Consider the following 27,658-nt stretch of genomic DNA (forward strand, 5'->3'; position numbering starts at 1 on the left):
CCTTCCAGTGAACACCCAGGACTGGTCTCCTTTAGGATGGACTGGTTGGATCTCTTTGCAGTCCAAGAGACTCTCAAGAGTCTTCTCCAACACCACAGTTCAGAAGCATCAGTTCTTCGGGACTCAGCCTTCTTTTTTTTTTAAATCCAACTTTCACATCCATACATGACTATTGGAAAAACTAAAGCTTTGACTAGATGGACCTTTGTGGAAAGTAGGATAGTGGAAAGCTGAATATCCAGCTATAACACGTCTGGAGAGATGAAACCCTCAGCCTCAGGTGAAGCTTTGTTAGCACAGTCTGAGAAAGTGGGTTAACATAAAACCAAAACCATGTTCACAGGGATACACCAACTTGTACTAGCATAAATTTATTGACTATTCTGGAACACAGAAGCGAGAACAAGAGAGCCCATGCTGTCAAGAGCCAATGACACCCTCTCCATGCAAGATCTGACTCCCGCCTCCTTGACCTCTTTTGTCTGACCGACCCTCTGCCCTGTGTCCCCAGCCGACTATGCTTCAGCCACTCTGCCTTCTGACTCTTTCCAGAACACTTCAAGAAACGCTTCAAGATATTTCCTACTTGGATGGCTTGCTGTTCCCCAAGCCTGGAAAGCTATTGCTCACCTTTTGGCATGGCTGGCCCTTCCTCTTCCTAATGGGTCAGCTTAAACCAGGCCTCCTTATAGGAGCCTTGGACTATCATAACACTGCTTACACTGTGTGTGTGCATGTATGGTTAGTCGCCCAGTCGTGTGTGACTTATCTGTGACCCTCCAGGCTCCTCTGTCCATGGAATTCTCCAGGCAAGATTACTGGAGCAGGTTGCCATTTCCTTCTCCAGGGGATCTTCCTGACCCAGGACTCAAACCCAGGTCTCCTGCATTGCTGACAGATTCTTTACCACTGAGTGACCAGGGAAGCCCTATGCTGTGTGTAGCACTTACACTTTGTAATTCTCCTGTTCATTTTCACTGGTTTATGATCTGTCCCTCTCTCCACGATGCAAGCTCTGTGTATGTCTTTTCACTATTAGTTATTCCCAAGACCTACAACACTGCTTGGCACATAAAAGGTGTTCAATAAATACTCATTGAAAAAAGGGCTCTTCAATGTTTAATATTTGGTTCAAGAGCCTGATGGAATATGGGCCATGCTCTGGAGAGTGCTGGGAGGACAGGAAGTCCCACTGCACACCCTAAACTGAGAGAGAACCCATATGAGATTACTCGTGGGCCATAGCTACACTCCCCGGTGCTCCAAGAAAGACATAAACAGCAAAAAAAATAAATAAATAAAAGGAGAGAGATAGAAATTTGGAATTAAGTAAATGCACAGAAAAAACAAACCCAGCATGAATGGCAACATGAATATAAATTAAAACATAATTCAAGGTCAAAACCATTAACATGGTCAATAACATGTAATAGGAAAATGAAGAAGAATAACGTGTAAGAGGAAAATGAAGAAGCTCTGTGTAAGTCATAAGCACTGTTAAACAACATAGGAGCCTAAAATATGTAGCAAAAATCCCAGAAATACTAGGAGACATTGATGAAAACACTTCTATTGTGGAGTGTTTTTAATATTTTTGCCTCAGAATATGACAGTTAAAATATACAATTAAGACAAAGAAGTGGCTTAAAAGTACAATTAACTATACATTTTTTTCTTCTGCTATTCATGTGATACACAAATCATTCTTATACATTCTTATGGCATAGAAAATGTTTGCTAATTTTCCAAAAGCAGAGATTTGTTTGAATTTTTAATCCCCTAATTATTGAAAAATTAAGAAACCTCTTCCATATAATTCCTAGTTCAAAGAGGAAACCAGGATTGAAGACACAAAGCAAGTATCCAAAAGAGAATGGTGAAAAAACATTATATCAAAACCCCCTGGATACAGTTAAAATTGGGTAGGAATAGATTGGGAGGCAAGGAATGGTTTTCAGCCTTAAATGATTTTATTGTTTAAAAATAAAACAAACAAAATTACACCAAGTCATGATGAAATTATAATTCAGAACAATTTGGATCTTATTTTTTCTTGATTATTGAGAAAAGAACTCAGTTACTTTCAGATGTTCTTCATTTGAACTATTTTTCTTTTTTATCCATCCTTTGGCCCACATCACAGTAAGAGCAAATAAAGCGATCAAGAATCTGCCTTTCTGAAAATTATGAAGAAAAACAGGATGAAATTTTCCACTTAACTCTTTCAGGGCTAAATAGAGAAATTTCTAAGTGACAATTTCTACTGACAATAGTACTCTAAATATGAATTCAATGAGACCAAAAGAATCATGATAATCAAAGCTGTTATGTCTAATAGCTAAAAAGACTCTTCAATAGTCAATATCTCTTGAATGTAATTATTGACTAAAAAGAGCAAACAATATTCATGGGATCAGCGAGACTTCCTGGAAAGAGCGTGGATTGTGGAAGGAAATAGACTTAGGCTTTTGTTCTGTGCAGCCGCTCTAGTAGTCTTGCCTGGAAACTTCCCCGGACAGAGGAGTCTGGCAGGTTACGGTCCATGGGGTTGCAAAGAATCAGACAGACTGAGCACACATCTATCATCTCTCTTTATCCGCTGCCTCATCTCTGAATCAAATACTTACCTAGCACAGTTGTTGGAATGGATGAAGAGTGCTATATGTGAAGCACCCAGACAGTGCTTGTTCTGTGTGATGCGATGATAACCAAAACAATAGAAACTATTGTTCCAAAAGTTTCATGAAAGCCAGAGTTGCTTTTCTGCCCACCAGTCTTTGAGTGATAACTGACCTCTCTCCCCAGCCCCCATTTCCTCATCTGGAAATTGAAGGAGTCTTGTCTGGTTATGAACATCTATGGTCCCCTAATACCAATCATGTATTTTTAAATTGTACATGGTGGAGCTATAAAGCTTTGTCACTCCTAGAAATTACCATCTGTGCAGCCAAAACTAAGAGAAAGGAAGAATGCAAGTGATGTTGCCTGTCCTTGTGCTCAGTGTGACAAACGCCACCCGAGGGCTAGAGATCAGGGTGTGTGTGCGTGTGTGTGTGCATGTGTGCATGTCTCTGTGTGTGCATGTGTGCATGTGTGTGCGTGCGTGCGTGCCTGAGTTACTCTCCATGTAAGTTTGTATTTGTTTTTGTGATCTCACATTTAACTTTGAATGTTTTATAATGTACATGACATGTTAGTTCGGTGATATAGGAATATGTGTCCTAGAAAGTGACCCAACCAGTCCTGAATAACATTTATCTCTTTGAGGATGAGATACATGAAGATTTGCATGTACCGCAAGAAGACTGTCACACACACACACACACACAAAAACCACCAAACAGGAAATAAAGATTACACAAACTAAAACAAAGCTGTGAGAGAGTACAGACTTCCACTGGAGAAATCAATTAACCGTAAGAAAAAGAGAAGTCGCCCTGGAGCAGCTCAACCGCAGCAAAGTGAGATCAGAAGTAAGTGAAAAGCTAGATGTTTTCTTTTTAATAAGTGGGGATATATTCACTGGGGCCTCTTTGAAGAAAAATTTGTTTTCAATGGGTTGAGGTTTACACAAAACTTTGTATCTTGCATGCGTGTTCAGTCGGGTCTGGCACCTTGGGACCCGTTGACTGTAGCTCTCCAGGCTCTTCTGTCCATGGGATTCTCCAGACAAGAACACTGGAGTGGGCTGCCATGCCCTCCTCCAGGGCATCTTCCTGACCCAGGGATTGAACCTGCGTCTCTTGCATCTCCTGCAATGGCAGGTGGATTCTTTACCACTGTGCCACCTTTTTGTATTCACATGCATATATACTGAACATCAGGGGCTAGAAGTTGGGAAAGTTTCTATTTGGTGGAAAGCCATGTATTATTATGATCTGTAATTGATCAAATAGTAACTTGAGACCTCATTTTACCTTTGTAGGAAACACCCTGAAGGTACTCTGCGACTTGAGAGGGGCTGAATGAGTTCAGAATCGTCAAGAAATCCAGATAGGCTTTCCCGTAATCACTTTGGTAGATGGACTGCTTCTTCGTGCGCTCTTGGCTCCTCATGTGGCTGTACAGCACCGAAGGGACTAGAGACACACAAGGGAAGGAAAGACAAGAAGCTGTCACTGAGCAGAGAATCCCAGCCTCTATTTGTGGGACTCGCCAGGTCCCACAAATGTGTTGTTGAATGTATTGAGGAATCTCGGAATAGGAACAGTCTACAAAATTGTTTTAAAAAGCTATAGGTGTACTCACCTAGACCTTGAGAAGCAATGGGTAGGCTCGAGTAGCATCCATATTTGAAACTAAAATCCTGTAACTCAGGAATTTTAGCTGGAACTTGGTAATTCCGTCGAAATTCTGTGTCTGCTGGTCGGGGAACTAACTTTTTCCATTCTAGAAACATCTGAGAACGCTGTTTATTCTTCTGATCTGGGGTGGAGGTACAAATGGAAGGCAATAATTACTCCTTGTAAGGTATCTCTAAATAGCATCATATTTTCATTCCATTTTGCTTCTGGCAGTAGCTTCCAATTTATCACACTCAGAACCTTCTCTTCTTGCATTTAGAGATATGGTCAATGTGCTTTTTATGGACATTTCAACCAAGAAATAATTTTCTGCTTTATCAGGCACAGGAAGCATAGGCTAAAATGATCAGAAGTAGTTTCTAATGAATATACTGTTCATCAGTCAGGAGTGTTCTTTTGTTTCTGCTTCATGGACTCAGAAAGCACGCCTCACTCCAGTAGTCCTGCCTAGGCCCTGGGGCTGGGGTTAGGAAGCAGAGTGAGGTATTTTAGATAGGGCTATGGCTGCCATATAAAATATAGGAATTCAGTTAAATTTGTTGTAGTTGCTGTTTTGGTTGCTGCCCAAGGCCCTTGCAATGGAAATGCAGAGTTAAATTTGAATTTCAGATAATGAATAATTTTTTGTATCTGTATAAGCACTCATTTTTTACCTGTTATTAGGATTTCCCTGGTAGCTCAAATGGTAAAGAATCTGTCTGCAAATGCAGTATCCTTGCCTGGGAAATCCTATAGACAGAGGAGCCTGGCAGGCTTCAATCCATTGGATCGCAGAGTCGGACACAACTGAGCCACTAACGCAATATCATTATTCAATTTTAATTGAGCATCTTGTATTTTTATTTGCCCAATCCAGCAACCTTAGATGGGCAGTACACATCATCCCCATTACCTGGAAAAGAACCACTCGAAAAAGGATCTTTACTGATGGATGGTTAGGCCAGATCATTATTATTGAAAGTGAAAGTGAAGTCTCTCAGTGGTGTCTGACTCTTTGTGACCCCGTGGACTGTAGCCCGCCAGGCTCCTCCATCCATGGGATTCTCCAGGCAAGAATACTGGAGTGGGTTGCTATTTCCTTCTCCAGGGGATCTTCCCAACCCAGGGATCAAACCCAAGTCTCCCACATTGCAGGCAGATGCTTTAACCTCTGCACCACCAGGGAAGCCCCTGAGATCATTGTTATTAGTGGGTCATAATATTATTTCTTTGAGCCTGTGTTTTGGTGGGGGGAGGCAAGAATACTGGAGTGGGTTGCCATTCCCTTCTCCAGGAGATCTTCCCAACCCAGGGATTGAACCCGGGTCTCCCGCATTGTAGGCAGATGCTTTACCATCTGAGCCACCATGGAAGTCTTACAAATAGCTGTGAAAAGAAGAGAAGTGAAAAGCAAAGGAGAAAATGAAAGATATAAGAATCTGAATTCAGAGTTCCAAAGAATAGCAAGAAGAGATAAGAAAGCCTTCCTCAGAGATCAATGCAAAGAAATAGAGGAAAACAACAGAATGGGAAAGACTAGAGATCTCTTCAAGAAAATTAGAGACACCAAGGAAACATTTCATACAAAGATGGGCTCAATAAAGGACAGAAATGGTATGGACCTAACAGAAGCAGAAGATATTAAGAAGAGGTGGCAAGAATACACAGAAGAACTATACAAAAAAGATCTTCACGACCCAGATAATCACGATGGTGTGATCACTCACCTAGAGCCAGACATCCTGGAATGTGAAGTCAAGTGGGCCTTAGAAAGCATCACTACGAACAAAGCTAGCGGAGGTGACGGAATTCCAGTTGAGCTGTTTCAAATCCTAAAAGATGATGCTGTGAAAGTGCCGCACTCAATATGCCAGCAAATTTGGAAAACTCGGCAGTGGCCAAAGGACTGGAAAATGTCAGTTCTCATTCCAATCCCAAAGAAAGGCAATGCCAAAGAATGCTCAAACTACTGCACAATTGCACTCATCTCACACGCTAGTAGGAGAAGGCAATGGCACCCCACTCCAGTACTCTTGCCTGGAAAATCCCATGGATGGAGAAGCCTGGTAGGAGGGTCGGACACAACTGAGCAACTTCACTTAGACTTTTCACTTTCGTGTATTGGAGAAGGAAATGGCAACCCACTCCAGTGTTCTTGCCTGGAGAATCCCAGGGATGGGGGAGCATGGTGGACTGCCATCTAGGGGGTCGCACACAGTTGGACATGACTGAAGTGACTTAGCAGCAGCAGCAGCACACACTAGTAAAGTAATGCTCAAAATTCTCCAAGCCAGGCTTCAGCAACACGTGAACCGTGAACTTCCAGATGTTCAAGCTGGTTTGAGAAAAGGCAGAGGAACCAGAGATCAAATTGCCAACATCTGCTGGATCATGGGAAAAGCAAGAGAGTTCCAGAAAAACATCTATTTCTGCTTTATTGATTATGCCAAAGCCTTTGACTGTGTGGATCACAATAAACTGTGGAAATTCTGAAAGAGAGGGGAATACCAGACCACCTGACATGCCTCTTGAGAAACCTATATGCAGGTCAGGAAGCAACAGTTAGAACTGGACATGGAACAACAGACTGGTTTCAAATAGGAAAAGGAGTACATCAAGGCTGTATATTGTCACCCTGCTTATTTAACTTCTATGCAGAGTACATCATGAGAAACTCTGGGCTGGAGGAAGCACAAGCTGGAATCAAGATTGCCGGGAGAAATATCAATCACCTCAGATATGCAGATGACACCACCCTTAAGGCAGAAAGTGAAGAAGAACTAAAGAGCCTCTTGATGAAAGTGAAAGAGGAGAGTGAAAAAGTTGGCTTAAAGCTCAACATTCAGAAAACGAAGATCATGGCATCTGGTCCCATCACTTCATGGCAAACAGATGGAGAAACAGTGGAAACAGTGTCAGACTTTATTTTTGGGGGCTCCAAAATCACTGCAGATGGTGATTGCAGCCATGAAATTAAAAGACGCTTACTCTTTGGAAGAAAAGTTATGACCAACCTAGACAGCATATTCAAAAGCAGAGACATTAATTTGCTGACTAAGGTCCGTCTAGTCAAGGCTATGGTTTTTCCTGTGGTCATGTATGGATGTGAGAGTTGGACTGTGAAGAAAGCTGAGCACTGAAGAATTGATGCTTTTGAACTGTGGTGTTGGAGAAGACTCTTGAGAGTCCCTTGGACTGCAGGGAGATCCAACCAGTCCATTCTGAAGGAGATCAGCCCTGGGATTTCTTTGGAGGGAATGATGCTAAAGCTGAAGCTCCAGTACTTTGGCCACCTCATGCAAAGAGTTGACTCATTGGAAAAGACTTTGATGCTGGGAGGGATTGGGGGCAGGAGGAGAAGGGGACGACAGAGGATGAGATGGCTGGATGGCATCACTGACTCGATGGACGTGAGTCTGAGTGAACTCCGGGAGTTGGTGATGGACAGGGAGGCCTGGCGTGCTGTGATTCATGGGGTTGCAAAGAGTCGGACACGACTGAGTGACTGAACTGAACTTAATAGTATTATTTTTGAAAATAACTCTGCTAAGAAATATTCACTAACATGATCATTAAAACCTCTGACGCACTAGCTAAAGCCAAGTTCCACAAGCATTATCAGATTAATGAAGGAGAGAATCACGTCATCTTACTTAGAATGAGCTCACCCCTAATTCTTGCTACAAAATGTTGGTTCAGAGGCACATCACACAACACCAGCTTTAATCAGAACAAAAATATTAAAAATAGGAGTATCATGAGCAATGTCACAACAGTGCTAATTACTACTGACACTAACCTTGATTCTTCTTCCAAAACAGTTTTTCAATAGGTCTTCTTGAAATAGACTCCAATGTACATTGTATATCAAGCAATATGTGATGTCATCTACTGGCACCCAAGAGCAGTTTAATATTGATTTTTTAAAGAATGATCTCTGTCCAGAACAGCACAGTGGGAAAGGATTTCACTACATGGTGTCTCTTAATTTAGATGTTGCAGGGAGAGAGAACATGGGTACTCAATGGCCCTCATAATGACCTCATAAACTGCCTGAGGAGAAGACAAGGTTATAGAGACGAGAAAACTCTAGGGCTCCAAATTCAGGACACTCCTTAAGATATTTTGGACAACCATCTGGTATTGTTGCTAGTAAGTACCATCTATATAACTCGGTTTTTGTGAATTACTAATAGCTTTATTAATAAACAAATTCCCATTTGTTGCAGATGTCTATCCCTTTTTCCTAGCTACAACTCAAAAGCAAATGCTTTCAGTTCCTACACGTGTTCTGTGCCAAAGTTAGAGATAATGAAGTCATTGTTCTACCTTAAGACTACCTCAAATGAGTGTGATGAGAAAAAGATAAACAGGAGACACAGATACAGAATGTAATATCTTGTGACTGTAACAAATGGAGATAATACATCAGAATTACTTAGGAAGGTTATGCCAAAATATACCGGCTGAACCTCATCCCAGACACTGAGAATTTCTAGCTGTGGGAGGGACCCAGGCACTTACACTGTGAACAAGCTTCCCATATGCTTAAGAATCCCTGACTCAGAGCTTTGGATAAGGTGCTACAGAAGCCCAAAGTGAGGGGCTTCTCTGGTGGCCCAGTGGTTAAGGCTTCACCTTCCAATGCAGGGAGCGCAGATTCATTCCCTAGTCAGGAAACTACGATCCCACATGGCTCATGGCCAGAGAAACCAAAACATAAAAAACAGAAGCAATATTGTAACAAATTCAATAAAGAATTTAAAAATGGTCCACGTGAAAAATCTTTAAAAAGAGAAAAAGAAAAGAAAAGAAACCCAGAGGTGGAAGGAGGACAAGAATCAAAAGGCAGATATAGTGGGAGGGGACATGGGTAAAACTATGGCTGATTCATGTTGATGTTTGGTAGAAACCAACATGATACTATAAAGCAATTATCCTTCAATTAAAAATAAAGGCAGACACAGCCGAAGGTGTGTTTTGACAAATGGTCAGCACTGAAGCTAAAATGCACAGTGCATTCATCAAATGCAGTCTGCAGCTGCTGCTGCGAAATCACTTCAGTCCTGCCCAACTCTGTGTGACCCCATAGATGGCAGCCCACCAGGCTCTCCCGTCCCTGGGATTCTCCAGGCAAGAACACTGGAGTGGGTTGCCATTTCCTTCTCCAGTGTGTGAAAGTGAAAAGTGAAAGGGAAGTCACTCAGTCGTGTCCAACTCTTCGCAACCCCATGGACTGCAGCCTTCCAGGCTCCTCCGTCCACGGGATTTTCCAGGCAAGAGTACTGGAGTGGGGTGCCATTGCCTTCTCCGCAAACGCAGTCTGGTTGGTGTGAATGTGAAGAATGCAGGGTAGGGAGGAGCAGTAGCTGAGGGTGAAGCAGGAGGGGAAGGTTAGGATCCACACTGTCAAGGGTCTTGAGAGACTTGTCCATATAGAGCAACTGGAGATGAAGACCCAGAAATGACAAAAATCAGGCTCTGGATTTACTCTGAGTTCCTCTGAAGAGAAAAAGTAAGTCTTCATTGATCCTTAGTACATATCACCATAATAGACCTCATTAAATATTTACTAAATTGAGTGAACAAAAGAGAAAAAAGAAACATAATTGCTATGTATTAGTAATTAATCTGAACCACACTCTAGTGACTGCCTACATGATATATGCTTACAGTAACTCTTAGTTCTTAATCCTTAACTAATGGTTTTATAGTCTTTGTAAAATTTCCTATAAGTGAGTTCCTTCAGCACGATTGGGAGAAATTCCTGGTACAGAAGGATCTGAGGAACACCATATGAGTGCTGAAGTGCAGCCGTAATGTTGTTGAAGTCCCAACAGAGGAGACCTGACCCAATGCCAACCCCACCCCGAGGGACTATCCCTGCGCCTCAGGAGGCCAGTTCCCACTGGTTTTCTTTTCCAGTTGGTAAAGGTGACAGGGCTTCCCTGGCGGCTCAGTTGGTGAAGAATGCACGTGCAGTGCGGGAGCCCCAGCTGCGACCCATGGGTGAGGAAGTCCTCTGGAGAAGGAAATGACTGCCCACTTCAGCATCCTCACCTGGAGAATTCTATGGACAGAGGAGTCTGGTGGGCTACAGTCCATGGGGTCACAAAGAGTCAGACACGACTGAGCGACTAACACTTTCACACTTTCACAAACGTGAGACCAGAGTCCTTATAGCCCAAAGGGAGAAACTGCCCCTCTGAGATAGTCCATGGAATTGCAGAGAGTCAGACATGACTGAGCAACTAAGCACAGCACATAATGTTTGATCCCTAGGTAGGGAAGACCCTCTGCAGAAGGGAATAACTACCCACTTAAGTATTCTTGTCTGGTGAATTCTGTGGGCAGAGGAGTCTGGCAGGTTACAGACCATGCAGTTGCACCGAGTTGGACATGACTGAGGCAACTTAGCACACACAGCACACGATGGCTGCAGAAAGGCCCCTGTACATCTACAGCAAGGACTGTTCAAAACAACTAAGACCGTGGGCACTTAATCTACAGCCAGGTGAAAGCTAGTTCTGCTGTTCTAACTCATCAAAGCCAAGTTCTCCAGCCTGAATGTGCAAACAAGCCCCTTTTACAGCTTCTTACTCATTGGCCTTAATTCAATAATGAGGATTCAAAGACAAGACGCAGCCTCTGCGTTTCAGAAGCTTAAAGTGTTAGAGAAACAGATACATAAAAGGGAATCACAATATTATTTGATAAATGCTGTGGAAGAGGAAAGAACAGGAGCTATAAAAACATGGGAGGGGCACTGCTCCAAATGTGGAGGATCAGAGAAGACTCCTGGGAGAGAAATGAAGTTTACATTTAGACTTCAATTACGGACAGAGATAGGGCTTCCCGGGTGGCTCAGTAGTAAAGAAACTGCCTGCCAGTGCAAGAGCCGCAGGAGACATGGCTTTGATCCCTGGGTCAGGAAGATCCCCTACAGGAGGAAATGGCAACCCACTCCAGTATTCTCGCCTGGGAAATCCCATGGACAGAGGGACCTGGAGGGCTACAGTGCATAAGGTTGCAAACGGTCGGACACGAATGAGCAACTGAGCACGTGTGGACAGATAGGCTAAAAATAAAAGGAGGGAGAGGTCTTCACACAGAAGAGGCAGAGGGCAAAGGGCACAAGGTTACAGGTTCACAAGGCATTGTAAAACTGGAGGGTCTGGGGCAGTCGTGGGGGCTGGAGGATGCTCTGGAGGTGGGCAAGGACCAGATTATACAGCACTCACCTTAAGGCACTTAGCTTTTATCCTGGGGATAAAGGTGGGGAGCAGGATATAACTGAAGGGTTTTAAGCTCGAAAGTGATGTCAACTGGCACATCTGGAAACTTACTATGACCCTAGTATGGACATAGACTTGAGGAGACAAAGTTGGAGAGGGGAGTGGATTAGAGGTCATCCAAGAGATAGATGATGATAGCCTAAATTAAGGCAGTGGCCATGGGGAGGGAAAGAAGCAGATGGAGGTGAGAGATTTAGGAGGGAGTCTTGACAGGTCTGGGGTATTTATCCACATGTGGGGAAATGGTAATTTGTGCTTGCAGAAAGCACGACTCTAATTGGAAGCTCAAAGACATCTTTTAAGAATGCTGACATTTCAAAAAAAAAAAAAGAATGCTGACATTTCAGATGTTTTTCCATGACCCTTTATCTGCAAGTATGGAGGTCTTTTGATTCTGTTCCCATCTAGCTTCAGAAAGTATACTTCCCAAACATTCCCTCCATCACTCAACAAATATTTACAGGGAATGAGGCTACATGCTGTACTAGGCCCTGAGTGAATAAGAGCTTTGGGGGGATGCTGAGTCGTGGAGGAAACAGTAAAACACAAACAACAGGAAACAAGAGTCAATCAACAAAGGACTGCAGAATGCAAAGGCGACAGGCAAGCAAGATGACAGCAGGCCTCTCCAGATAAGTCTAGGAAAGGTCTCACAGGTGAGGTGGCATTTAAGCTGGAGTCAAGAGAGTGACAACATGAAACTGCGCCTTTCAGGCAGAGGGGACAGGCCGAGTGCTGACCGGAGGTGGGAAAGAGCTTGCAACCTTAAAGGAACTGAAAGAAGGCGCGTGTGGCTGGAGACTCGTGAATGAGAGGGCTGGAGTGAAGAGGAAAGCAAGGGGCAGGCCAGGCTTGCAGGGCCTTGTGAACCAAGAGAAGGAGGTGGAACATGGATTTTATTCAAAGTGCAAAGGAAGACAGTGAAAAGAAGCAGCAAAACATTCGATCCAGTTTAGACTGTGAAAGAGCCTCTGGCTGCCATGTGGCGATGGAATTGCAGGGGTCTGTAGATGAGACACAAAGTTCAGTGCTAGGGGAAGAAAAAGGTGATGACTTGGAACCCTAATGAGGCCTCTACTTGATCCCCCAATACACAAAATCAGGGGCCCAGGGAAGGACTTGAGGAAGAGATACAAGTGCAGGATCTCCTCAGGATGATGGAGAGTTGCTTTTATAAAGGAACCAGGAACCCTAAGGAACTCTGTTAGAGGTCAAGTAGAAAAAAAAGACCAAAAAAAGGAGACAAAGTAGTAGGGGAAACCAGGAGAGTGTGGTGTCACAGAAGATCAAAGGAAGAGTGTTTCCAGAAGGAGCAAGCAGCCCCCGACATTTCATGCTGCCAGGTTATTGGGCACGTCGACAAGAGTAGCTTCAGTGACCAGATGGGGGCAGAGACCAGAATGGAAGGGTTTGGAAGTTAAAGAATTAGCAGTGCTTCCTATGAAACCCAGTGGATGGTAACCATGCAAATGACTCCTCCCTCCCCACACTTGACCAGACTGAGAGCAGAATGGAGAGGGTAACACATTTTTAGAAGATGGAAACCAAATAGAGATGCAGCAATTGAGTTAGCAAAGCAGAGAAAGCTGAAATGAAGGGACTGCAGAAGGGGTTAACAAAAACGTGAGCTAATCCACACAGCAAAACTCCAGCAGGCTCAAAGTCAGAGGGAGTTGGTTCAGTGGAAGGCTGCTATGGAGGCTCAGGGCAGAAACAGGGGATCTTGGTCAAAACTTGGATACAGAGTGGTTAGAATTCCCTGGTTCACCTTCTTCACCTCATGGTAGTCACATGATTACCCTTCCTAGCCAGGCTCTTGGAGCAAAACTGAACCTAAGAAGCTCTGGATTCAGGGACACCAGGCACAGCAGAAGGTGACGTACTGAGATGCTGGACCAGGTAAAAGTGGATTCAGTGAGTGTGACAGGCATATAGAAAACTAAGCATTTGAAAAGAGTTAATTATTAACTATGGTAAAAAGAGCAAAAGAGAACTAAAAGGAAATATACCCATAAAATATCATTTGGCTCAGCAGCGTTTGTTGTAGCTGCTATTTAGTCTCTAAGTCGTGTCCAACTCTTTGTGACCCCATGGACTATAATCTGCCAGGCTCCTTTGTCCATGGGATTTCCAGGCAAGGATACTAGAGTGGGCTGCCATTTCCTTCTCCAGGGGATTTTCTTGATCAGGGATCAAACTCATGCCTCCTGCTTTGGCAGATGGATTCTTTACCACTGAGCCACCAGGGAAGCCCAAGCAGTGTTAACATAATTATAATATATCCTATGATCATAATTATAATATCTGTTCAGTTCAGTTCAGTCGCACAGACGTGTCCGACTCTTTGCAACCCCATGAATCACAGCACACCAGGCCTCCCTGTCCATCACCAACTCCTGGAGTTCACTCAGACTCACGTCCATCGAGTCAGTGATGCCATCCAGCCATCTCATCCTCTGTCGTCGCCTTCTCCTCCTGCCCGCAATCCCTCCCAGCATCAGAGTCTTTTCCAATGAGTCAACTCTTCGCATGAGGTGGCCAAAGTACTGGAGTTTCAGCTTTAGCATCATTCCTTCCAAAAGAACACCCAGGGCTGATCTCCTTCAGAATGGACTGGTTGGATCTTATAAACACTAGCAATTGCAGTAACTCCAAACTTGTAATATAATTATACTGAGAGGATGGATGGAGGGGACATGAGAAAGAGGACCACATCCTCAGTTACTATAACTGAAGTCCATCATAATGCCTAAGACTGATGAATCAGAAATAGTAGTGTGAGGATATGACTTAAAAATATGGAGGATCCCATAAGAATAAATAGTTGAAAGGACGGAAATTGATAGTCAGTGGGAGTAGGACCAAGAGTGGATGGGGGAGGGTTCAGGGAATTGCTATTTCACTGTGAGCCTGTAGGCAACTATTAGATTTTGCTCTATGCACATATCAGTTTAATAAAAGGAATTTTAACATAAGTGTTTTTAAAATGGTAAACCAGCAGTAAATAATTGAAGACAGCAGGCTTAACTCGACCCCATCATCTTCTCCTGGCTCATCCTTGTCCTTTGGATCCAAGAAGCCTTTCCTGACCTCTTCCTCCAGTGTTAGGCTGAATGTCCTACTGTGCACCCACAGCACCCTGCATTTCCCACAATGTACACCTTTTTATAGGTGCTCACTAGGTCAACTCTTGTTTGCAAAATTGCCTCTCTCCACGTCTATATTGTAAGGGAAGAGACCGCATCTGTGTTGCTCACCATGGAGACTCTGGTGCCTAACATTTTACCAGGGAAAGGAGAAAAATGAACGTTTACCCTTTGATTGGTCCACAAAGTCTCTCTTTGTGATGGAAATGAACTGATTTCCTATTGCCTTCCGAACCTTTTCCATTGATGCAGCAATTTTCCAAGGAAAGTAGCTCTTCAATAAGGTTGTCGATTGAGGTAGTGTCCAGAGAAAGAAGTTCTATGGATACAAACACAATTTTCAAGAAAATCCACAGGGTTTCACCTTATGGAATGAAGAACACATGTGTTTTTGTATGTATGTGCTAAGTTGCTTCGGTCGTATCCAACTTTTGTGACCCCATGGACTGTGGCCCGCCAGGCTCCTCTGTCCATAGGATTCTCCAGGCAAGAATACTAGAGTGGGTTGCCATTTCCTCTTCCAGGGGATCTTCCCAACCCAGGGATTAAACCCAGGTCTCTTACATCTCCTGCATTGGCAGGTGGGTTCTTTACCACTAGTGCCACTGGGAAGTGGTTTTGTATACACATTCTTTTGAGTTCTTTACACCCGGCTACCACATTGAAGTTGCAGAGTCTTGCAGAGCTATCATCTGACCCGGCTATAACATGGAGCTTTGTCATTTGTTTGACTTTTCATGTGGAAGACAAGAAAAAATGACTGGGAGAAGTGATCATATTCTAAATATATTTTATAGGTAAATAAGGTTTCCTGATGCATAGAATGTGGGATGTGAAGCAAAACGATGGGCCAAAAATGGCCGCGAGGCCTCAGGAGAGTAAATAATGCAATAGATCCTCAACTTACCGGATGGGAGAGTCTACAGGTTGGCAGAGGAACACTCATTGGCTGAGATAGCACAGGACCCTCCCACTCTGGCTCTCATTGGTTGAGACAGCACAGGAAACCCTGCCACCCCGGTTGCCATTTGTTGAGAGCCTTCAATAACGCTTCCCTAGTGGCTTAGAAGGTAAAGCGTCTGTCTGCAATGCTGGAGACTCGGGTTCGATCCCTGGGTTGGGAAGATCCCCTGGAGAAGGAAATGGCAACCCACTCCAGTATTCTTGCCTCGAAAATCCCACGGAACGCGGAGCCTGGTAGGTTACCATCCATGGGGTCGCAAAGAGTCGGACACGACTGAGCGACTTCACTTCACTTTCAACAACACTTAAAGGGAAAATAAATGCTGTCCAATATGTATGTGTATGTCATATGTATACATATACAGTGTAATATTGTAACTATTTGGAATTAATTATAAATCTTAAGGAAAATACTCAAGAAGTAAATAGATTATATATGGGCGCCATGAGGAACCAAATTAAATGGGGCATGTGTGTGTGTGTTCTAATGACTCCAAAGTCTACATCTAAAGCTCACCTTTTCCATTCGAGTCACAGATTTGTGCATTCAATCGCCTGTTGGACATATTCTCACCCAACATGTCTTCAACTGAGCTCACATTTCTCCTAAACTTTTCCCCACCAAACCTGGTCCTCCTGAAAGTTCCGGTTCAGTAAATAGCATCAGCACAGACCCAGCCATCCAAGTAAAAAACAGAAACAGCATCCTTCATTCACTGCCCACCTTGTCTTTTACATCATTTCAGTCATCAGATCCTGACCTTAAATTCTACTGACCTGATCATCAAATTCTACTACCTTATTACCCAATGAACATGTCCAGATGGTTCCATCCCAGGTGGTACCATGCCATGTGGCAACCCAATAAATGAAATCCTTTGCTACAATTGAGCTTTGCCTTTTATGATGGGAGAAGTGTACATAGTACCTAGAAAACAGAGAGAAGGTCAGCTACTTTCATTTAGTGGAGAAGGAATTCTAGCTGGCTCTTTTTAAACTAAGCCGATGAGCTACCTTGGCGGACAAGAGAAGAGCATTCTGGATAATCAAAATAGTATAAGTTATGATGGGTTGAGAATGCATATACCAAATACAAATACTTGTACATGGCTGTTCATAGCAATTTTGTTCATAATAGCCAAAAGGTCAAAGTCACTCAGTTGTGTCCGACTCTTTGTGACCCCATGCACTATGTAGTCCATGGAATACTCCAGACCAAAATACTGGAGTGGGTAGCCGTTCCCTTCTCCAGGGGATATTCCCAACCCCGGGATCGAACCCAGGTCTCCCACATTGCAGGCAGATTGTTTAGGAGCTGAGCCATCAGGGAAGCCCAAGAATACTGGAGTGGGTAGCCTATCCCTTCTCCAGCCTATCTTCCTGATTCAAGAATTGAACCGAGGTCTCCTGCATTGCAGGCAGTCTGCAGTCAAAAGGTGGCAACAACCCAAATGTCCATCAATAGATAAATGGATAAACAAATTGTGGTATATACATATAATAGAATATTATTCAACCATAAAAAGGAATGAAGTGCTGATAGATGCTACTATGTGAGTGAACTTTGAAAATGAGGTTTTTAAACAATGCTAAGTGTGAAGCCAGACACAAAGGTCACCTATGGTATGATTCCACATATAGAATATCATCCATAGAGACAGAAAGCATACTGATAGTTTCCAGAGACTAGGAGAGAGAGAAATAGGAAGTAATGGGTACAGGGTTTCCTCTTGGGGTTATGAAAATATTTTGAAATGTGATAGAGATGGTGGTTGTATAACATTATGAATACTAATTGCCAGTGATTTGTTTACATGAAAATGGTTAATTTTATGCTACATGAATTCCACTATAATTTAAAAATATTTTTTATTTAGGGGGATAAGGGAGAAGTAGTTAGAAATAATTGTGAGAAAGTGAGCAAAAAATAGTCTAAGAAGGACCATAGCTGTAGATGATGAAGGATCTTTGGGATATATCCAAACTCTCATTCTTATGGATTATGGATATAATATTAAAGTCAAAAGATATGTAGATAGTATCTTACCTGACTAGGGTAAGATCTGTGGTTCTTGATTCCTCTTGAAGTCCCAACATTGATTGAATCCTCTTTAGAATATGGTTTCCAAACATACTCATCATTGTACTGTGTTTGATTAGGAATAGGATCACCAAGTGAATATGTATATCCTAGCCTTCTGGTACTTTTCTGACTATAAGAAAAGAGTAGAAACCAAACTAAGATTTACATAACAAATTTCACAACAGTACACATGTCAAACAATTTTTCAAAGGTTGGCTGGCTTAAGGCTTGATGCCAGAAATAATTCAATATCTAGGTTTCCCTGAAACAAAACAATCCTGTGTCTTAGGATGGCTCTTAACAAAAGTATGGGAGTCCTAACATGAAATTTAAAAGAATAATCTGAAATTCATTAAATTTTTAAATTAATTTTTTTTTAGTAAGAACTGAGTACTCTTCTGTATAAACAAGTAGTTCAGAGTAACTCTGGTTACCAGTAGTTCTGGTTACCAAGTAACCAGATACTTGGTAAAGAAAAGTTTCTATAGAAAGTATTCCAGTTAATAAAAGGAAGAAATACAAGAATTGGGATACCAATGCTTTTCAAATCCCTACTGAAATAATGAAATGATCAGCAGTTGCCACTGTGAATATACACACAAAAAACCACCTATTAAATATTTTTGTCAAAATACCCAACCTGAATCAGATGAAGTCTTTGGAATATCAGATTACAGGAAATACCTGAAAAAAAAGGATTTTTTAAATGATATGATGAGGGTGGAGTCAGAAAAAATCCAGAAGAATAACTTGCTTCTTTGACAAAGAAATTCTAAAAAAAAAAAAAAGAAAGAAAGAAAGAAAGAAAGAAAAGTAGAGGAACCTGTAGATTAAGTGAATAAAGATAATACAATGTGTAGACCTTGTCTGGATTCAATTTCTAGCCAACTTTTTTTTTTTTTAATTATGAGACAATTGGGGAAAATTTTATTGCTGATTGGCGATTTGATATTAAGGAATTGCTTTTTTAGGTGATATAATGGTATTGTTGCTGCTGCTGCTGCTGCTAAGTCACTTCAGTCGTGTCCGACTCTCAGCGACCCCATGGACTGCAGCCCACCAGGCTCCTCCGCCCATGGGATTTTCCAAGCAAGAGTACTGGAGTGGGGTGCCATTGCCTTATCCAAATGGTATTGTTACATATTTTAAAGAGTCTTTATCTTTCAGAGAGACATGAAAACATATTTAGAACCATGTGTGTGTTGGTCACTCAGTTGTGTCCAACTATCTGCAACCCCATGGACTGTAGCTCACCAGGCTCCTCTGTCTTTGGGATTCTCTAGACAAGAATACTGGAGTGTGTTCCCATTCCCTTCTCCAGGGTATCTTCCTGACCCAGGGATCAAACCTGGGTCTCCTGCATTGCAGGCAGACTCTTCACCACCTGAGCTACCAGGGAAGCCCAAATATTTAGAATTAACATGATACAATGCCTGGATTTTGCTTCAGTATTATTGAGTGGGAAGGCTAAGCGGAGGATATATATTAAAAACGTCCACATGTTGTTGATTATTATAGCTGGATGATAATTGGGAATTTACTGTATATTCCTTTTTCTATGTCTAAAATATTTCATGTTGACTTAAGAAAAAAAAAAGAGGGATGGGTTAGATTCAGGTTATGTTTGTAAGAAACCAAACATCTGGAAAGTGGGATCCATCTGGATGCTGGACTGTTTCACTTGTCATTCAGATGAGCAGATGCAAGCATGACTGTGGTCCTAAATCAAACCGAAGTCATCAAAGGTACATGAAGATTTTTGCAAAGGGAACACAACACAGATTACTTTAAAGGAATTGATTTGCACATCTGCATTTCTCCGTATGTTCTTTCCTAATGTGTCTCCCCAAGTACAAATCTGCATATCTATGTGGGTCTTTCCCGAATCTCCCATCTCTTTCTCCCTGCATTCTTCTTCATCACTATACTTCCGGGTATAAGCTACCAACCATGAGAAGGGTGTCTGGCAAAGGGAAACTTCATTATAGTGCTTTCAGGGAACCCTCTTGTAACCCAAATTCCCACTTACCCAGGACTTGCTGTTCTAGGTCAAGAGTAAAGGGTGGGACTGTAACCAGAGTATTCTGGCCTGTGTGGGGATGTCTTGAATGTAGGTATGCTGTAGATGGTGTGGCTGAGAGTAACAGCTAGTTTTCCCTTTCCTAACAACTATCAAATGTTCATCCCTCTCTAAGGAGAGCTTCTAAGAGAGCAGAGAATATAGATTGCTGAAAATGGCTCTTTCACTCACATCTTTAAATGTAAGCATTTTTCTAGCTTTTAAAAAAGTCCCTAGGATATGTCGATAGCAGAAAAGAGCATCTCTGTGAAGATGAAACGGTACAGGATGGCAATGCTGATTCTTTTCAGTGTAACTGGAATCTTTCTGAGATTATCACATTTTTAAAGATTTACTGTATAAAACTGGTACACGAAAATCTTGTGATCTTTTTTCAGATTTTTTTTTATTCATCATTCAATAAGATACTTAAATCTACTTTTTAAACCCATATGTATTATGAAACATTTACTTCAATATAGCCAATCCTCACTTTATTTTATTATGTAAAATATTTAATACATGAAAGTATATGCTAGCTTATTATACTATTAATTTTACATGTATAACTATATGCTAACCTATATAACTTTTTCCTTTCATTAAATGCATAGTAAATAGTTGTTTGGTATCTAAAGAAATCAATTAAATTGTTTCTGATTTTTATGCATGGTATTATTTAATTATTTCCCAAAGTCAAGCACCAGAGTTCCGTACACATGAGAACATATTTAACTAAGAAACCTCATTTTTTTTTTATCATACTCCTCACTTCAAAGGTAGCTTACATATATAGCTACACATTTCACTGTATTATTTTTATTACTTGGATATAATTAATCATATTAGACTTAAATCACTTTACACGTCTCCTGTCTACTTTTAATAATCTTCACTATAATATGCATTCCATAATTTATCAGTAGTTTTCACAATATTTCTCAAAATATATTTTAACATTTATTTGAACTGTAAGTGTAGCCAGATTTTATTTTGATAGGAAGTAAACCTAATTTCACTTGCTGGTTGGACAACGACTGATTTTACCAGCTAGGTAAGCCTAGTATAAATTGCATGAGTTAAATCTTCAGCTCAAAGATTTGGATAAAAATAGATTCAAAGTATGTAATGATAAAAAAAATTATATTGGAAAACATTTACTGAAATTAATGTTCCTATTTTCCAAGTCCTTTTTGAGTATATATGAAATAAGTTTCTTCCAAGTGAAGGAATAACAGATGTAATTTAATAATCATTTGTTAAGACATGCCTTTTCACGTCTCAGAAAATGATGAGATAGGGAATAACTCAATAACTGGATGACAAATCATCTAATTATTTGCTTTCAATAAAAGTGAAGGAGTACCCAACCAAGCTGTCAGCCAATCAATCATTAAAAATCACCTGTGATTTTGCCATAAAACCCATTAAGAGTTCAGAGTATTGAATGGCAATGCTTCACTAAAACTCCTTTCATTCACATCTACTTAATTATGAGAACAAGGCTTCTCAATATGAGCATTTATAAATAAAAAAAAAAAGTAAGCAGGAAAAATTGATGCTGAGTGCGGTCTTATTCCAAAAATAATAACACTCAAATACGGAGACATGAAGTAATTGAAAACAAAACATCCCCATTTATCTCATTAAGATGCAATTCCAAAAAATTTACTTTTTGTGTGTAGTAATTATCAACAATTTGTAATGTGTTTATTGCTTTCAGCAATTCTGTACTAAAAATAATTGTGATAACTCAATACTTGGAGTCATATAACATGTTTAAAAATTAATTTCAATTAATATACTGAAACAGTTGCAAAGAGGTATAATGGAGTGATCAATAAATTGCTTTCAAACACAAAATATATTAGAGCAGAGTAAAATTCTATGGAGGAAGTGGACTGGGAGTAAGAGTTCAAGAAGGAAAGAGAATGAAATAAATAATCTATTAAAGAAGAGCTTGTTTGTATATATTTTTTAAAGGGTCAGAGAGTATCAATTTGCTAAGATGGTTAGATTACTCACTGGTTATATGTAAAGAAACGATTTAATGGTCTTGTTTTAAAATGTCAATATTCAGGATGGGTTGGAAGTTTTATGTTTTACAGCTATTTTAATTTATGATGAGAACTTTCCTGTGAACTTTAAAAAGACATGAATTTGAAGACCACTAATCTAGACTCCTTAAGTACCCATTTGGTTTTGGCTTTCATCCCAAATGTTTCCTCTTCAGACAACCGTTACTGTCAGATGGTAAATCTCCCTGTAGGGGACATAATGTGACTCAGTGGGATAGCAAGCAACTTGGAAATCAAGAGTCTTGCAGCCCTGTGCCTTTTGGAAGTCTGTCATAAATATTAGGCTGGGGGAAAACGAATGGAAATCTGGGGGGTAACTTCTTCATGCTAGCCAGGAGACTAGTATGTTCAACTTGTCCTCAGAACAAACATTAGTCAGGAGTCATCATTCCCACTTTGCCAACCTTAAAACTTTTAGCAGAAGTAAAACTGGGCTTGTTACTTGTCTAAGGTAGCAGAGAAAATAAGGGCTAATTAGAACAGGGAGCTGAGCTTCAGCGCAGAACCCATTTCTGCCTGACTGCGCTGCTGCAGTCTGGCCAATATTCCATTGGACTTCTCAACAACGTGCGCTTCTAAGGTGAAAAGATCCTCTATACTGGAAGCAATCTACAGGGTAAATATGGGCAAGGGAGGGTCCTCCGTGCTGATTTCCCATCAACCACTGATGCAATGAAGGATGGCAGCCCCACCCTTGCTCACCCACCAACGAGTTTAGAGGGGCAGCTGATGGAGAGAAATTCCCACCACCCTCAGTTCAGGTGGAGCCGGGGAGAAGCTGCAAGGCAATATTGCTTTAGGAACCAATAGTTGGAGGGGTAAAGGTAAAGGTAAGCAGACCTTGACCTTGTTCAACCTTCTAAGATTACAGTTGGGTGGAAGTGCTAACAACGCCTCACTTGTCCATTCATTCAGTTGTTATTGCCTACCTCCTATAAACCAGGTAACGGACTCAATTCATGCTCCGTGTTTAGGTAGCACAATTATATTAACTATATACTGACTCCGTTGTAAAGCATGACACACAGTGGCTTTATGAAGGATCTATGTATTAAATTTCTAAATCTCCCTATAGGTGCTTGGGACACTGTTTTAAGGTGAAAACCCTCTCTGACGCTTGGAGGAGACCTGTGTGTGCATTGGGTCTTATCTGAATGCATTTTCTGTAAGCCTTCTCTGATTACTCTTTATCAGTTTTGGATTCTGAGTAATACAAGACAGGTGAACAAGTTCAAGTGTGTACATCAATCTGGCACGAATAGGGATGTACCGAAACAAAGCAGGTGCTGTTCCTGTCTTAGGTGTGAATGCAGTCCTCATCGTGGTGGCATAAGGATCCCAACTGGTATCACCTGCTAAGAGCACAATAAACTGGTTTTAAATATGGCAGACAGCATATTTTGATCAAATGTTATTTCAATACTTAAAGCAATTTTGCAAGAGACAAACATTTTGAGTGGTAATGTAGAGTCTAAAGGAATGAAGGCCAACTTGTGATCTCCACCAGGGAAGAAGGGAAGCTCAATTTAATCATCTGAGTTTCCCCCCTAAATAAAAATGTGTTCAGCCATGTCTGATCCTTTGAGACCCCATGGACTGTAGCCTGCCAGACTCCTCTGTCCATAGGATTTCCTAGGCAAGAAAACTGGAGTAGTTTGCCATTTCCATCTCCAGGGGATCTTCCTGACCCAGGGATCGAACCCGTGTCTCCCACGTTGGCAGGCAGATACTTTACCACCGAGCCGCCTGGGAAGCCCTCCTTTAAGTTACTTGAATAGGTCTATTGTTTTCCTTGAGAATTCACATAGGCTGTTTTCAAGAATTTGAGCAATATATAAAAATATAAAGGGAGTTCATCTGAAATTATATCATCTTAATGCACTCACTATCACTGTTCTAATGTCTGACTTTTTATGCATCATATTGGATACATCTGTAAATGCATGAACTGATTTTACACAAAGAGGGTCATAGTTTGCAAGTCAGGTTCTCTGCTGGAGCCCTTCTCCTTACTCCTTCCTGCTCATGCTGTCCTCCCCATCCCTCCTCCCATGTTAACAGTTGTGCCTGTTTCTTTCCAGACTTTCAGACCAGCAGATATAACCATATACAGATCGATATATATGTATATCAATTCGGTAACAAACTGGTTTGTAAAATATTTTAGTTTTTAAATTTCCCCTATTCTTCATTTATTTTTAATATTTTGGCTATATGACATGGATTGTGGGATCTAGTTCCCTGGCCAGGAATCAAACCCATGCCTCCTGCCTTGGACGTGTGGAGTCTTAACCACTGGACTGCAAGGGAAATCCCAGTGTATTGGGTTTTAGTCCTACTTTGTTTGACAAAAACAGGCTCATCCTACACAAAGTAACCTTTGTGTATCTCTTCTGTCACTTAATAGCATGATATGAAAATCCCTCATCTGGTGCAGCTCCAATTCATTCTTTGTAATGACTGTGCAAGATTGTATGGTATGGTGAAGTCACTCAGTTGTGTCCAACTCTTTGTGACCCCATGGACTGTAGCCGACCAGGCTCCTCCATCCATGGGATTTTCCAGGCAAGAGGAGTGGGGTGCCATTTCCTTCTCCAGTGGATCTTCCTGACCCAGGGATCAAGCTAGGGTCTTCCGCATTGCAGGCAGACTCTTTACCAGCTGAGCCACCAGGGAATCCATTGTATGGTATAGATGTTCTTTAAAGCTGTGAGAGTGGGTGAGCTCAGCAAGGGACGGAGTGTCATTAGAAGAGCTGATGTCCTAAGGCTGAAGCCCAGGCCTGCCCAATGTCAAGAGGTTTGGGAGATGAGGAACAGCTGGAGAAGGAGGCTGGGAAGAGTGTGAGATGAGCAGAGAACCAGGAGGCTGTGGATGGCGGAAGGAAAAAGGAGGTTCCAGGAGGAGGGAGGGACCACCTACAAGGCAAATGCTGCCGGCAGACCCGGGAGAGTGTGGACAGAGAATTCACTGCTGTGCCTAGTCACTCAGTTGTGTCTGATTCTTTTCAACCCTAGGTACTATAGCCTGCCAGGCTCCTCTGTCCATGGGATTCTCCACGCAAGAATACTGGAGTGGGTTGCCATGCCCTCCTCCAGGAGATCTTCCCAACCCAGATATCAAACCCAGGTCTCCTGCGTTGGCAGACCCTAGAACTGGTCTGCCCAACCTCTCATTGCCAACAGAGTACCACCAAATTACTTGGGAATATAGTTTTAAGTTTTAATTCAGTGGTTGTTTGCTCCTTCATATATTGGCAGTTACCTGTGGCTTTTTACATTTCACTAACACCGGGGTGAAATGATCCTTTCGCATTTGGTGAGTTTCACCTCCACCTGAGGCTCCCCTAGTCTAATGAGAGGCTTAGCCCCTGCCTGTCATGCTCTGTCCCTCTGCTTGCAGAGTCCTGTCTACTCTCTGATCCCGTCATACTAGAAATGACATTATCCTTTGATTCTCCTGCTTTAGTGGGAATCACTTTACACTTTAAAGCATTTTATTCCAATTGCAGAATTAATGTTCTTTGTTGAGAGAATTTCAAGCATAGACAAGTAAGTGGGGAGAAACTGTGAGGCGGTGTTGCTCTCTAAAGAACCATCCCTGAGCCTGATTTGAAGCTCTGAGTTTGACTCTTGGAGAAATCAGGAAGTTTTTTTCTAAGCAAGCAACACCAACCTAGGCCCCATCACTCTTGGCAGATGCAAGTAAGGATGTGAGGTGAGGAACATCCTGGATTATCTGTTGGACCCTAAATGCAATTTCAACATCCTCATAAGAGAGAGGCAGAGGGAGGTTGAGGAGGCCATTGTGAGCATGCAGGCTGAGACTGGAGTGATGGGGCCACAGGTTAAGAGTGCCAACAGCCACCAGAAGCTGGAAGACTCAAGGTAGGACTCTCCCCGGAAGCCACCAGAGGGGGTGCAGCCATGTCAATAGCTTGATTTCAGGCTTCTGGTCTCCAAGATGTAAGAAAATAAATTTCGGTTGTTTACAGTGACACGTTCATGTTAATTTATGATAGCCCTTGGAAGGAATACAGCACTTAAGAGCCCAGTTGATAGTAATAGTCCAATAGCAATCAGCCCACGGAGGTCATCATCGACCTCATCCTATTTTGAGACCAGACCTGGGCAGTGACACATGAGACCCACCCTTTGGAGGGTGCCCTTCCAGCAACGGAGGACAGAGCAGCATGGAGTGGCTGTTAGAGACTTGAGACTGGGTGTGAAGGGGCAAACTCCCCCAGGGGGAAGAGGCACTTTGGAGGCAGAATCAATGAGACCTGGTGATGCCCTTGAGGTGTCCGTGCCCTCCCCTCTACTTTGAGCAGCTGGGATCCTCCTCACTGCACTTCCGAGTCTAGGAGGACAAGGAGTGTCATTTTGTACATGAGTCTGAGGCTCTCCTATGACATCCAAAGGCATGTGGTAGATGAATATTTTGGTCTGAGATTGAGGAGGAGTTTATGAGCTAAAGATTAGAGAGCCACGAATTGGCACTTGAAGCCCTGTGGCAGGATGTGGCCACTCAGATAGAGTATGTAAACCAAGGGGATACACCTTGGAGGATCGCAACATTCCCAGACAAGAGGGGAGAGCAGACAGTGAAAGAAACCAAGACAGCATGGCTAGATTGGGAGAGGAGATTCAAGGGGAATGCAATCGGGGAGATGCTGGGGAGGAGCACCCCCACACACACACACACACGCACCTTCCTCTGCCTCTCCTGTTTGCCTGGACACCACAGAGAAACTCGGCGAAGTAAATATTTTTGTATTACTTTTTTTTCATCTGCTATTTGTAATTTACAAAGGGATGAATGGGATGAAAGTATACATTTCATTCATTCTCCCGGGACTGCAATCCTAGGGAATTTACAGTTGAACAATCCCCACTCCTCTGGAGCCACCAGGGAACTACAATTACCCAGCTAGAGGGCTGCAGTGGGTTATTATTGCCATGAGAAAGGCTAGGATGAAGCTGACTACACAGTAATCATGCCACTAGCATCACGGCTAGAGCGGCTCTCCCTCCACCGACACAAAAAGCTGAGTTAGTAAACCCGCGGTATTTGCATGCAGAATTAGCATTAAAAGCACTGCCTCTGTTAGATACAAAATCCCTTTGAAACAAAGGGAAGCGAAGCTTAGAAGAGAGCAACAGCGGCTCTAGTTCCCAGCCTCTGCTGCCTATGCGCCTGGGGGTCGCGTCTCTGCATTCTTCAACCCTGCCCCCTTTCTGGGCTGTTTCTCAGATCCTGCCTGGGACCAGGGCTCCCCCTGGGTCTGCTCTCTTCAGAGCTCCCCACCACCGTTCCGTCTTTGTCTTTAGCCTTGTTCTCCCAAAGGCGTCAGTCCCCCCCCCCTTTCCCTTGTACCCTCCTGGGCATTTCACGGGGCGTTTAAACAGCTGAGCGTTTTGGGGAGGGGTTTGGCAGGAGTTAGGGCGAAGGGCTGGGGAGAGGCAAGGTCGTGAACGCCCTTTCATTCTCCCTGAATTCCCAGCCTCTATTTAAATTGAGTTCCATCCAAAAGAGCGCGGCCTCTTGAAGACCTAGGCAGCCTTCGCCCTAGGTACCCCAGCTCCAGGACAGACCCCGCCCCCGAACCTCGCCGGCCAGGTGGCAGGGTCCGCAGGCTTACTTGGCCGTCTCTTGTTGCCATATTGAGAAGGGCACGCAGCTCCCGGCCGAGACTCTGCCATTCTTGCTCCAAGAGGCCGTCGTCGCGGGGCGCTTTCCACCAGCTCAACT

The 27,658-nt window shown here is 42.6% G+C and overlaps 1 protein-coding gene across 5 annotated transcripts; it reads right to left on the bottom strand.

The window, feature by feature from the left end:
• Positions 1-1,570: 1,570 nt before the first annotated feature.
• TEX26 (testis expressed 26) lies at positions 1,571-27,658 on the bottom strand. 5 transcript variants are annotated; one of them, XM_004012139.6, is made up of 7 exons: positions 27,549-27,658; positions 23,178-23,259; positions 17,735-17,900; positions 14,893-15,043; positions 4,249-4,425; positions 3,918-4,079; positions 1,571-2,177 (listed from the first exon to the last, which is right to left on the bottom strand). In XM_004012139.6, the coding sequence occupies exons 1-7, from the start codon at positions 27,607-27,609 to the stop codon at positions 2,104-2,106; spliced, it is 873 nt and encodes a 290-aa protein (XP_004012188.2). In that variant the 5' UTR covers positions 27,610-27,658; the 3' UTR covers positions 1,571-2,103. The 5 variants fall into 5 exon arrangements, with proteins under 5 accessions (XP_004012188.2, XP_042110755.1, XP_012040014.2 ...); XM_042254821.2 differs by having other exon boundaries at positions 1,571-3,752; XM_012184624.5 differs by having other exon boundaries at positions 23,178-23,262.

This window comes from Ovis aries, chromosome 10 (genome assembly GCF_016772045.2).
Source record: "Ovis aries strain OAR_USU_Benz2616 breed Rambouillet chromosome 10, ARS-UI_Ramb_v3.0, whole genome shotgun sequence".
Taxonomy (NCBI): Eukaryota; Metazoa; Chordata; class Mammalia; order Artiodactyla; family Bovidae; genus Ovis; species Ovis aries.